General features: G+C 46.0%; 1 protein-coding gene across 14 annotated transcripts in view; it reads right to left on the reverse strand.

Moving 5' to 3' along the window:
• The window catches only part of RUSC2 (RUN and SH3 domain containing 2), a 60,581-nt gene that overhangs the window by 10,948 nt on the left and 36,163 nt on the right, over positions 1 to 13,470 (reverse strand). For 6 of the 14 annotated variants that reach the window (XM_070519219.1, XM_070519217.1, XM_070519215.1 and 3 more), the window contains exon 2: positions 424 to 2,508. The exons of 2 other annotated variants lie outside the window; for them this stretch is intronic. In XM_070519219.1, coding sequence (XP_070375320.1) covers positions 424 to 2,440 — 2,017 coding nt within the window. In that variant the 5' untranslated portion in view covers positions 2,441 to 2,508. Of the gene's footprint in view, positions 1 to 423; positions 2,509 to 10,114; positions 10,619 to 13,470 lie in introns of those variants that run through there. 6 more of the 14 variants (XM_070519216.1, XM_070519214.1, XM_014866067.3 and 3 more) reach the window with 4 other exon arrangements.

Genomic DNA, 13,470 nt, shown 5'->3' on the forward strand with positions numbered 1-13,470 from the left:
TGACATCCAGCGTGGTTTGCCTGTTGGAGATGTCCCTTGGCTGTTGGGCATATCCCTTAAGCAACACAAATAGCTAAATGTCCAAAACTGAACTCCTACCTTATCCCTTTTCCAGTAAATCTGTGTTTGCAGTCCCTATCCATGTGTCATCATCTTTCCAGACACCTAGACTTAGAATCACAATCTTCTGAGTACTTCCTTTCCCAATACATCAGTCTCTAAGTTCTGCTGATTTTATCTCCTCAGTGTATTTTTATCCTCTCTCCTCCTTCCCCCCATTACCACTGTAGGACATGCCCTGGACTGGAAAGATGATCAATTTAGGCTGAAGAACCTCTTCTGGTTTGGATGGGTGCTGGGCAGGGCCCTATCACTGAGTAGGCCACGCATATATCCTGGTATTCCAGCCTCTAGGTTCCTTACCATCCGCTCTGGCTCTTGCATCCCTCTGAGGATGGCTGTTGGCTGGGCTCCCTGGGAGAGCAGGCCCTGGATCCATCAGCTGGGCCAGGGGGCCTTGCTCAGCAGCTCTGAGGCCAGCAGGTGGCATCTCACTTGACTGGGGGCCCTGACAGACCTGGGTGGACCAGGGCTCTGGGTCAAGTAGGTCCATGCCTGGCCCCAATGGCATTGGTGGTAGGCTATGGCTACAGCGAGTGCCCTTATCCAGGGGGCCCACCCTATCTTGTTGGGTTTCTTGGATAGGAGAGAAATCCTGGGAGGAGTCTCCAATGCTCACTCGAAGTGGTGGGGAGCCAGAGCCTGCAGCTTTCTTCCGGCCCTTGGCAAGCTCAGCAAAGGAGGTGACCCGCCTAGGTGGGGAGCTAGGCCCAGCCAGGGCTGCAGGGCCCTCACTCAGGCGCACTGGGCAACTCAACATGCGTTCCAGTGAGCCCAGGCGAACAGGAGGGCTTCGTTCGAGGCTGCGATCATAGCTTCGAGAGCGCTGACGTCCAGTGCTAAGGTTGGGGGGTGAAGTATTGGTGTACACTTGGCCCTCGATCATAGCAGGGCCCACGGGAGCTGCTGCTTCCTCTGAGGAACCCCCTGCTTCTTGTTCCTCTGGCTGGACTTCTGGCTTCTGGAATAGGTAATACTCAGAGGGCTGGCTAGGGCCAGGGTGTGGGCCAGGGCCTGGTGCAGGACTTATCTTGGTGTGTTCCTCAGAGCAGCTAGTAATGGAAGAGCCAGCTGGGCTTGGGGATGATTGGGAGGACAGGTCACAGGTGACAAGTTTATAGTAATTCTGTGTGGCCACAACAAGACGGGCCTGGCTCTGGAAGCAGGCTGTGAGGTCAGCCACAGCTGGGCAGGGCTCACAATGTGGGTGGTAGGAGTTGCAGTTGGCATCAAGCTCTGGAGATGAGGCGTGAGGACAACCATAGCCTCCTTCCCTTCCTCCATTGTTAGGGTGGTGGGACTCCTCAGCAGGGAAGGTTTGCAGGTCCAGGTAGAAGGCGCCAGGGTCTGAATGGCTACAGAAGGAAGAGTCGCTGCAAGATTGCGGGGCTGAGTTGAGATTGGCATGGGAGTTGCCATGCATCTTGTTGTAGAGGGTGCTGAAAGTGACAAGCACGCCATCTGAGCTGTTGCAGGACGAGTCACTCACATAGCCCATGGACTGGTCAGCCGTCTCGGACTGACTGGATGTGCTACTGCAGCGGCAGTGCTGGGGTCCTGAGCCTGTGCATCCGGGGTTCCTTGGGGATTCATCTGAACTGAGCTTCCATTCCTGGTCAAAGGAAAAGCCAGAGGTATCACTGGCTCCACCCCCACTGCCACTCCCACCAGGCCCCCCACACTCATCCAGCTCCATGGTCTCTGCTTCCAGCTCTGGCCGGCAGCAGTAGCTAGTGCTGCACTCCTGGGTATCCAAGGTGGTTACTGGCTGCTGTTCTTGCCCCTCCACCACTCCAGCCCGACTACGTCTTGTGCCCCATGGCCTGCCCACTCTGGGGCCAGTTGGTGGCAGCTGGAAAGAGGATAGCTGGAAGGTGGGCTGGCCAGCCCCATGCAGGTGGAATGACTGCTGCTGGGTGGCACTATCACCAATGCTGTCCTCATATAGGTCACCAAGTCCTGGCTCAGCCACACCCTCCTGCTGCAAGAAGGGATTGTGTCGTTTAGGGGCCCCAGGGCCTCTTCCATCCCGACCCCTACTCTTGGTGCTGTCTGCAGACCGTGCAGATCCCCCTGTAGAAGAGTGCCGACTATTGTAGAGCAGGGAGTCAGCTTGTCCTAGGTCTTGATCAGGCTTGGTGATGCCCAGCTCCGATGGGCAGAATGGATTGGGTCTTGTGCTCCCACTACCTCCACTTGCCCCTCCACAGCACTGCCTGTCTGGGACTTGACAGTGCACCAGGGGGATGTGGTGGACGATGAGGGTCTCTCCAGTCAGCTTTGGGGGACTATCCATTCTGGAAAGTTCGAACAAGGGCATTAACAGCACCAGACACTGCCCCCGGAGCCCAGTGGGGCAGAACACATTTCATCAGGAAAGCTTGGCACCTGGAGAGAGAGGGAAACAAAGGGAACCTAATGTCACCTCCCTGGAAGTCAGGGACATGCCCTTCCCTATATCATTTCCAGGTGTAAAAGAGCCCAAGAGGAGAAAAGACTCAGAGTCAAGATGGAGCTTGATAACACAGCCCAACAGGGCAGGGGTATCCCACCACTTTCTGAATTGCACAGGTCCAGCTCTTGAGTTCCCCTTTCATTTTAAGTTTGCCATGCATCCACCTCTGACAAAAGGCCAGACCCCTTTTAATGCCACATATGAAGGTCTGGGTACCTCAGGGACAGCACTTTCTCCTTCTCTTTCAAGGACACTGTTCTTAGCAGTAAACAATGACTAGTCCTGAGTACAAAAAAAGTATGAAAAGTGACATAACTAAGAAAAATGCAACTAGAATGTCAGAAAGGATGCTAGGCACTGAGGGGATACTAGAGATGCCTTAGACACAGCTATAGCATGCAAGTATACAGAGGAGAGGAAAAATCACGAATAATATATCATGTACTTACAGCAGTAAGCTACAATTTTGCAAGAAAAATATTTTTAAATACATCATTTGACTCCTATGTCATCTTGAACCCGTTTTTTCCTCCTCTGAGCCCCAAAATACCTGTCCCTCTCTGATGGCTGTGGGCTAAGGATACTCACTCTTCCGACTATAGTACTGGAGCTTCTTGAATGGGCAGGAGTGACTGCAAGCATGGCTGATGCCAACCTCTTCCTTCTCAATGGGGGTGGGGCCTACTTTTATCTCTTTTGTATCAACCTCTGGCACAATATCACATAAGACCCGGCAGACTTGAAAGGCATAATACAATCTTACTATCTGTCTAGTTCAGGGCACAGACCTTCTGAAGTGTCCAAATTCTGCCCAGTTTTAACCTAGAACTTTCACTACGGGTTCCCCTAGAAAGTCTTCTCTTCCCAGTTTTACCTCTGATAGACTAAACTTCTTTTTTGTCCAAGGTCTCCTGGTTCTGAGGACACAGAGCCCATTCTGAGCTTCTCTGGTCTCTTGGCTGGACTGTGGCAGAATGGCCTCCTCACATTCTAGTCTCCTGCTCTACCAAGTTCAGGTCCCGACAGTCTTCACTTGCTCAGACTCCTCATATCCAATATTTCTCTTCCTTCCCTTTTTATTCCTGTCATTTTCCTTCCACCCACTGTGAGTCTAAATCCCCATTGCCTAAGTTCTTCATCATTTAGTTGAACTCTTAATACCACCAATTTTTAAAATTTTAACTCATTTAGATCATAGGATCACAGCTTTTCAAGTGGAGTACAGTAAAGAGCTGGGCAAGTCACACATGCTCAAGGAAATGAGCAGGCAATATATTAAAGAAAAAATCCAAATGGCTAATAAATACATGTATGAGGGACACAGTATTAAAATATAATTGTTTGTGTTAAGTTAAATTACATTAAAATTATAAAGCGAGTATTTACGACCTCTCTTTCTCCTTTCATTTCTGAGAGGAAGGCTCTTTTACTGGATTTCCAAGCCTTTATGTGTTGACTGGGGTAACGAGTAGATATGGAGAAAGGCAGAAACTAGAGAGACTAAACTGAGCTACAAGATTAAGAATTATAGAAGAAAACATGGGAGTAAGTCTTTGTTATTTTGGATTAGGCAATGGTTTCTTAGATGTGACACCAAAAGCACCAGTGACAAATGAGAAAATGGATGAAGTAGACTTCATGAAAATTAAAAACCTCTGTGCCTTAGAGGATACCATCAAGAAAGTGAAAAGGCAACCCACAGAATGGAGAAGATATTTGCAAATTGTATATCCGACATGATAAGAGCCTTCTGATTAGAATATATAAAGAACTCTTACATCTCAACAATAAAAAGATATATAATCCAATTAAAACTGGGCAAAGAACTTGAATAGACATTTCTCCAAAGAAGACACACAAATGGTTGATAAACACATGAAAAGATGCTCAACATCATTAGTTATTAGAGAAATAAAAACCACAATGAGATATCACTTTATCCCCACAATGAAGGCTAAGATAAAAGACAGACAATAATAAGTGTTGGTAAGGATGTGGAGAAATTAGAACCCTCAAACATTGCTGGAGGAATTGTAAAACGGTCCAGCCATTTTGGAAAAACAGTCTGGCAGTTTCTCAAAATGTTAAACATACGAGTTACCATATGACCCAGCAATTCTACTCCTAGGTATATCCCCAAGAGAAATGAAAACATATGTTCACACAAAAGCTTGTATACGAATATTCATAGCAGCATTATTCACAGTAGCCAAAAAAGTGGGAACAACCCCAGCGTCCATCAACTGATGACTGGACAAATGTAATGTGGTCTATCCATATAACAAAATATTACGTAGCAATAAAAGGAATGGAGTACTGATACATGCTACAACAGGAATGAACCTCAAAAAGGTAAGTGAAAGAAGTCATCATAAAAGGCTTTTTTGTATGATTCCATTTACAGGAAATGTCCAGAATGGGCAAATCCACAGAAACACAAAGTAGATTAGTGATTGCCAGGGACTGGGGGACTAAGAACTTGGGAGTGACTGCTAATGGGTATAGAGGTTCTCTTTGGGGTGATGAAAATGTCCTGAAAACAGTGCACCAGGGGGTAGTCGTGATGGTTACACAAGTCTGTTCATAAAATCAAAACTACAGAATTTTATGGTATGCAAGTTATATCTCGATTTTATAAAATGGTGAATTTCATGGTATGTGAATTATATCGTAACAAAGCTGTTATTTAAAACATTTTTTAAAATAGGAAAAAAAGAATAAGGTTTGTGAGAAGAGGGAAGGAGAGGTGAGGAAGGGAACCAGTGTTGAGCAGTGGAGAGGACTGGGCATTTGCAGAGAAAAGGTGAGAAGGAGAAAAGAGAGGAACAGCTGCCTTAAAGTGTGGGATTTTATAGAGAGAGAGAAAGAGGATTTTTTTTTTTCCTTTTTCTCTCCAAAACCCCCCCTGGACACAGTTGTATATTTTCAGTTGTGGGTCCTTCCAGTTGTGGCATGTGGGATGCCGCCTCAGCATGGCTTGATGAGCGGTGCCATGTCCACGCCCAGGATCTGAACTGGCGAAACCCTGGGCCACCAAAGTGGAGCTCGAACTTAACCACTCGGCCATGGGGCTGGCCCCGAGAAAGAGGACTTTTAGGAAGTTTTGTTATGAGGTACATAAGATAATTTTCCCTTTACTCCTCCCCATCTTTTCTCTTCCTGCACTAAGAAAACTTTGGGCTCAAATATATATGCCACAAGGATAACAGAAAGTTGGAAACACCCTAAAATTCTAATAATAACCAATCAATAAAAAAGTACAGAGTATTATTAAAATAATGTGTTAATATGATTATTGATGGGAAAACGTTCACAAAACATTAACTGAAAATAGCAGATTGCAAATAGCATGTAGAGTATGACACCGTTTGTAAATAAATAAATATACATCTCTATCTGTTTTAGTCTGTTCAGGCTGCTATAACAAAATACCTCAGACTGGGTGGCTTATAAACAGCAGAAATTTATTTCTCACAGTTCTGGAGGCTGGGAAGTCCAAGATCAAGGTATCAGCATGACTGTGTTCTAGTGAAAGCCCTCTTCCTGGTTCATGGCTGGTGCCTTCTAGCCGTGTCCTCACATGGTATGAGGGACAAAGGATCTCTCTGGAGCCTCTTTTATAAGAGCACTAATCCCTCCCAAAGGCCCCACCTCTTACTACCATTACCTTTGGGGGTTAGGATTCAATATATGAATTTTGAGGGGACATAAACATTCAGACCATAGCAATATGCATGGAAGAAAATTAGCATATGCAACAAAATGTTAACAAAGCTTATCTCTGTTGAGTGATTTCGGGTTATTTTAAATTTTATTCTTTTTGCTTCATCTGTATTTTCTAATTTGTATATAATAAATATGCATTATGTACATAATTTATAGTTTTTTTCTTTAAATGCTATAGATTCTGTGGGTTCTGGGCTTGGGGAGGGAGCTATCCCTTACACATGGTACTGGGTTTCCCCAGGGTCCAGGCCATAATCCAAGGCCTAGACTAAAACGACCACAGAGAACCTTCTTGTACACATAGCAGTAATTTCAGGAGTATTTATGGGCTACAGCCATCACTGATCTTCAGTGAATACTACCCGCTCTGCCCTCCCCTTTTTTTTTTTTAAAGATTTTAGTTTTTTCCTTTTTCTCCCCAAAGCCCCCCGGTACACAGTTGTATATTCTTCGTTGTGGCTCCTTCCAGTTGTGGCATGTGGGACGCTGCCTCAGCGTGGTCTGATGAGCAGTGCCATGTCCACGCCCAGGATTCGAACCAACGAAACACTGGGCCGCCTGCAGCGGAGTGCGCGAACTTAACCACTCGGCCACAGGGCCAGCCCCGCTCCGCCCCTTTTTAAAGCACCATTTTCAAGAGGCATTCACAAGTATACACAAATAAAAATTTATGATTCTGACCCACAGACCATTACTAGGTCATACATGCATTCAAACGACAAAACATAGTGACACATAGAGTCTAGAAAGCTGATCTTCTAAACTAAGGATAAAGAAGAAATGGATATGGAAGGTGATGAAGAACCTAAGAACCTTTGGCTGGAGGGCCCTGACAGCTGTATTACGATGTTATGTTTCATTTCTGTCCCCCAGACTTAACTGTGGTTCCTTGAGGCCAGAACCTGTGATACAGTGGACTCCGTGCCCCTAGAACCTACGCACAGTGCTTGGAACGTGGCAGGGGCTTGGTTTTTTGTTGACTCCTATTTTACCCATTTAAAAAATTAACTTGCCTTTTTATTATTGAGTTGTAGGAGTTTTTTATTTATTCTAGATACAAGTCCTTTGTCAGACATATGTTTTGAGAATATTTTCTCTCAGCCTGTGGCTTGCCCATTTGTTTTCTTAACAGTGCTTTTTAATTAACAGAAAACTTTAATTTTACGAAGTCTCATTATGAAGTTTTTTTTTCTTTTATGGTTAAAGCTTTCTGTGTCCTAAGAAATCTTTGCCTATCTCAAGTTCATAAAGAAATCTTCCTGTTTTTTTTCCTAAAAGTACCTGTATAGTTTTAGCTTTTACACTTAGGTTGTGTTGAATCCTATTTTAACTGTAAAACTCTTTCAAAGGTTGATTTCATTTTATTTTATATTTTTGTATCTCAGAGAAGGTCTTTTTCCCTCCTGAGATCTCCACAACCAAGGCAAATGCCTGCCAACCGTTCTTCCACAGATAACTCCAAGTTAGCCAACTAAGGTGAAGTTCTGCAGACATGTTGTGAGATTTTGTATTCATGCCTTTCCCTCCATACTTTCATTTTATAAAGCACTTTTTTATTATGTCATCTAACTGATCCTCATAACAACGCACCGAAGTCAGTAAAGTCCCTTTCATTTCAAAAAATAAGGAAATAAACACCCAGAAAAATGAAATGACTTGCCCAAGATCACTCAGTGAATAAATGACAGAATTAAGACGGGACTCAGGAATCCTAACTTCTGACCTTTTTTCTTGATCAGTTAAGAATGTAATGAGTACACTGTACACGTGACTTGATTTCAAACCCCACAGAATACATTTACTGAGAGCATCTCTCTTAGACTTCTTTCCTGGGAGTGACTTGTTCTGTGACAAGACAAGTTTAATACTGTGGCCTATGAGCCCTAACAGAGGTGAAGAGAAAACAATGAGATGGAAGAGCTCATTCCAGACTCTTTTTGTACCCTAATTAAATAGAGAGATGTGGGAGATGAAGATGGGGATGGAACAGAGACTCCAGAATAGAAAGTGAGTGGAAGAAAGCTTTTCAGATGATGGGCCCTCTAGCTATGACGACTTGGTAGACAGTGGAGTGGTGGGCTCAGTCGATGTAAAGTTATGAAGTCTAACTCTCCAGAATCAAGGAAAGGATTCCATGAGGGCCCTTTTCCTGGCTCTTACCCCAAATGGGTGTCTCTTGGGACCTACCATAATAATACTGTTTATTAGTGGTCATTTACTCTGCATTTACATGCTAGGTAATTTACATGTATCATCTCTAATTCCACTATAACCCTTTAAAGGAGGCTAATCATTCCCATTTTACAGACGAGAAAACTGAAGCTTAGCTAGTATAAGTAGTTTGTCCACAATCACACAGCTGGGCACGCAAACCCAGGTCTGCCCAATTCTTAATTCTTTCCACTCCCAAAGAAAATGATCAGGGCCACGCCCTCTTCCTGAAGTCCCTGCATTTACCCTGCCGCCATAGCAGCTGCTTCCTACCTTTCCTGGAAAGGCCCAGGCTCTAGCTTCCACTTACAGTTTGTGTTTACCCACTTCTCCATTCTCTGACCCTACAGTCCCTTTCGTATTACTGCCCTATGCTCTAATAACACTCTTCAATCCCACCTCCTGCCCCAGTTCTCAGGCCTCATCTCCCTGCCCCAGTCACGGTCTTGGACACCCCCTTCCTCTGCCCTAGGACTGTAGAGCACATTCCTAGATGCTTCCTGGGAACTAACAACCACAACTTACCAGTGTATTCCCCAAACACATATTCGCACAATGTGGAACTAGTGCCTTCTATTAGCCTATGTTTTTGAATCCTCCACCGAAATGGTCAATGGAAATGGAAATTTAAGGAACTCTTTCTGTCTGCTCAGCAAGGGTACTTCTGGGCAGGAAAATGTTCTAAACTCCAGAAGAAAGGTTTCCCCTGTCTTTGGTCATCAGCACCTTTCTGTCAGTCATAGAAGCCCTTCCCTCTTTTATTGGCCTCCTGAAGGAGGATGGGAAAGACAGTGGTACTCAGTTGTTATTCTCTAGTAATCTGACCTTGACCTGAGGTCCGATGACAAGCCTCAGTAGGAGTGATAACCTTTTTTCCTGTCTGGGTCCTCTCTTGGGCAGGACTGAAGGGAAGAGAGAAGGAGGGTGGATTCGGCAGTATCAGCTTATGCTTAGGTTTCTTCCTGTTAGGAATCTAAGTCTGTATAAGAAAACTGATTATGTCAGGTGCCAAGGCATTACAGGGACTTCCCCTGCCCCCAGTACACTGTGGAGCTTCTTGGTCAACATTCTTTCTTACTCTATCCTCATCTGGAGCCTGGTGGCACCCATAGCACCAGAAGATATAGTATGTGTGTCTATGTGCATGTATGTATGTGCGTGAAGGGAAAGGACGGGCTCGATGCCTCCCAGCCCCACCTCTTAAAAGCTGCATGGATCCCTGCATGTTCTCCATCATAAACTTACAGTAGCTTTCAGGGTGTCCCCTGCCATTATGCCTTTATTTCTAGATCTGACCCCCTCCACCGTGACCCACATGATAGCAGCTTCATTGGAAATGCCCAGAAAAGAATGAGGGGATCTTCTGCTTCTTGACAAAATAGCAGTAGCTCAAGCCTCTGCTTTTCCCGATCTGCACCACAGCCCAAATGTATACATGGATGAGCTTATCTAATGTTTGCTCTCATGCTCACTCTCTCTCTCTCTTTCTCTCTCTCTTTCAGAAAGACAAAAGCCAACCCTCAGAAGCTAGGGCCCAAATGTGCTGATGGGCTACCCCAGCGTCTCTGCCCTGCCCCTCCCCCCAGCTTCGCTGAGCCATACCTCTGCAAGGAGCCTTGAGCCCTCCCGGACGGAGGCTTGTGTTCCTTTTGTACTGCGACCAAGCTCTACCTTGACAGTTCCAGCTGAGGCACTGTTCCACGGGTCCACACAGGAGGAACTGGGCCGATTTCTTAAGATCTGATTTCTGCTAATACAATGGCATCATTGCTAATGCAGGGAGGCTGCGCAATCCCAGCCCCAGTATCCTTGCTGCTGCCACTGCTGCTGGTGCTGCGGTGACGTTGCTGCTAAAGGAAGGGGGCAGGGAAAGGAGCGGGCGTGCCCACAGTACAGCCACTCAGCCTCCCTCCCTGTCAGTCCCTGTGGGCCTTTAGCCTAGGGAAGGGGGAGGGGAAAGGAGCCAGCCACAGCGGCAGTCAGTGCTGGAAGACGAGAACTCTCAAGTCAGCAAAGAAAAGGAGGGAGAGCTGGGCCCAGCTCCTCTCTTGTCCTTAGGAGTCTCAGGGAAAAAGTCTGGGCAGACGCTTAGAGCTTCCTTCCTTCCTTAGGCCCCTCCTTCTAGATCTTAGCCAGAAATCTCTCCCTCCTCTTTTCACCCACTCTGAATGACTCTTTGTTTTCCAGCTTTTTCCTTTCACTGGGATTCCAGATTAGCCTTGGGGTAGAGCAGCCAGCCAGGGAGGGGGTTCCTGATGCCTTTAAGGCAGGCTGCAGAGACCGGTCATCACGCCACTAGCAGTAACACCAAGTTCAGTCCTTGTGAATGCCCAGCTGGATGCAGCACTAGGCTCTCTAGGGTGTGCCTCTTCAGAGAAATGGGGACTGTCTCAGAAAAGAGAGAGAATTGGCCATTGGCAGGCTTCTATACATAGGGTGGTAGTGAGCCTTAGGACCAAGGTGGCTGCAGGCCCCCTTCCTAACAACAGAGTCCACTTCAGTTCCCTGGATCTTCAAAGGGTCTGCTGGTGTGGCTGGAGCAGAACCTTCCCTCTCACATCAGTTTATGGTCAGTGCCGAGTGGGGTCCGGCTGGGCCTGTGGGGAGGCAGAATCCATTTGGCTAGGCCGAGAGGCCAGGAAGCCTATTTTTCTAGGGAAAGGAAGGCTAAGGAAAGGGTGTGGTCTCCCCCAGGCCAAATAAAAATCTCAGTTCTGTCTGTAGACCTACAGAGCCCTCCACCCCTTCCCTGCTCCACCCTCCTCAGGTTCTGGGCCAGTTCTGTGGGAATCAGTAAATAGTGGAAAAGCCACAGCCAGAGCCAACAGTACAGTAAGCAGCAGCACTGTCTCTGTCTACTTCATGCCACTGCTGCCTGCTGCCACAGTTGAACACAGAGACTGTCTCAAGCTACGCTTGGCCCCCAAGTGCTAGCTTTGCCTAGGGCTCCTCCCAGAGTTGATGACTATCTGGACTCCACAGGCAAGTCCTTGAATTTCAGGTCCTTAGAAAGAAGCCTTGGGTCCACTGGCCAGGATCACAGCAGCCACCACTCAGGATCCAGAAAAGATGTCGTTTCTTTCCCCTATTGCTTCTTCTATTCCCTATGAGACGCATGTGCCCATTGACCATATGTTAGGATGAGCTGAATTGTAGAGAGAAGAAGAAAAGTGGCTAAAGACCCAAAAACCTATCTCTAACCTGACTCGTTTGAGGGGCCATGGCCCCTTGTCCTACAAAGCAGAAAACAATGAGCAAGGGAAGGTGAGAAGGAGACTGCTGTTCATAAAACCAACCATTAGGGACCCTTCCAGGGAAGTTGAGAGGAGCAGAAACGGTCTCACCGTACTTCCCTCTCCCCTAGCTGACACAGACCTCATAGGGGGTTGGGTAAACAGCTGTAGGTTAGGGCAGAATAATCTCCATGACCGAGTGCTTAGAGTTCTAGCTTCTTATTGTAAAAGCTCTGGGCCCAGGGTCTTTGTCCCTGAATTCTGTGAGGCTAAGCCATGCACAGCACTGGAGACCCACTGCTCTCATATTTTCAGTGCTTGGCTTACTTTACCATGTCACAGACCACAACATCACTTACTTTCCATCCACTACTGCCACAAGTCTATAGGGCTTTTGATGAAAGATCAAATTATATTCCGCTAGAAATAAAATACAAATACTGTCACATTAGAAACCTCAACTGCCTCCTAACTAGTCTTCTCACCTGCAATTTACCTTCTAGTACTACCAGATTCACCTTGCTGAAGCACCATCTTTCTTCACTATGTCACTCCTCTTGGCCCTTTTAATGGTTTCCCATTACCCAGAGAATCAAGTTCAAAACTCCTCATTTTGGCTTTCAAGGTCTTCCATCTTGGCTGTCTACGCCTTCTCCACCCAAACTTACTTCCCATAGCCCATCATGTAGTTCCTTCAAACCCGTTTCATAAGCTCATTTCCACTCTGCTGCATTTGTTCAGATTCTCCTGCCTGTTACACTTGGCTATACTCAGAATCATCCACAACCTACAAGGCCCAAATCAACTCCTCCTTCAAGTCTTCACTGATCACCTCAGAACTAGAAATGATCTGTCTTCTGAACCCATGGCTGCAGGCTGTTGATTTTATAGACAAAAAAAAAAAAAAAAATCCCACAAAAACCAGGAGATCAATATAGGATTGCCAATTTCTTATATTGCCAAGTAGCATCATTAAGAAAAAATAAAACTTCAGGGCCAGCCCCGTGGCTGAGTGGTTAAGTTTGCATGCTCCACTTTGGCGGCCCAGGGTTCGCTGGTTCGGATCTGGGGTGTGGATCCAGCACTGCTCATCAGGCCATGCTGAGGCAGCGTCCTACATAGAGGAACTAGAAGAACCTACAATTAGGAAATACAACTATGTATTGGGGAGCTTTGGGGAGAAGGAAAAAAAGAGGAAGACTGGCAACAGATGTTAGTTCAGCACCAATCTTCCTTACCCCAAAAAAAGAAAAGAATGAAAGAAAAATAAAACTTCACATCAACTATCATCACTTTTTCTTTTTTTTAAACTTTTTCTTTTTTTAGATTGGCACCTGAGCTAACATCTGTTGCCAACTTTATTTTATTTTATTATTTTTTCTTCTTTTCCCCGAAGCCCTCTAGTACATAGCTGTATATTGTAGTTGTGGTCCTTCTGGTTGTGCTATGCGGGATGCCGCCTCAGCATGGCCTGCTGAGCAGTGCCACGTCCGCACCCAGGATCCAAACCGGTGAAACCCTGGGCCGCCAAAGCAGAGCTCATGAACTTAACCACGTGGCCACAGGGCTGGCCCCACCTTTTCTTAAAAGAAAGCATACTGTCATTATTTTTCTCATTTCACTGCATCCTGATGCAAACTTCATCAGAAACTAGCATCAGCCCATGAGAGATTTTGATTAAGTAAATCATTTGTCACTTGACATGGTTATTGTTTTTTGCATATC

The sequence above is a fragment of the Equus asinus genome, chromosome 10, assembly GCF_041296235.1.
Source record: "Equus asinus isolate D_3611 breed Donkey chromosome 10, EquAss-T2T_v2, whole genome shotgun sequence".
Classification (NCBI taxonomy): domain Eukaryota; kingdom Metazoa; phylum Chordata; class Mammalia; order Perissodactyla; family Equidae; genus Equus; species Equus asinus.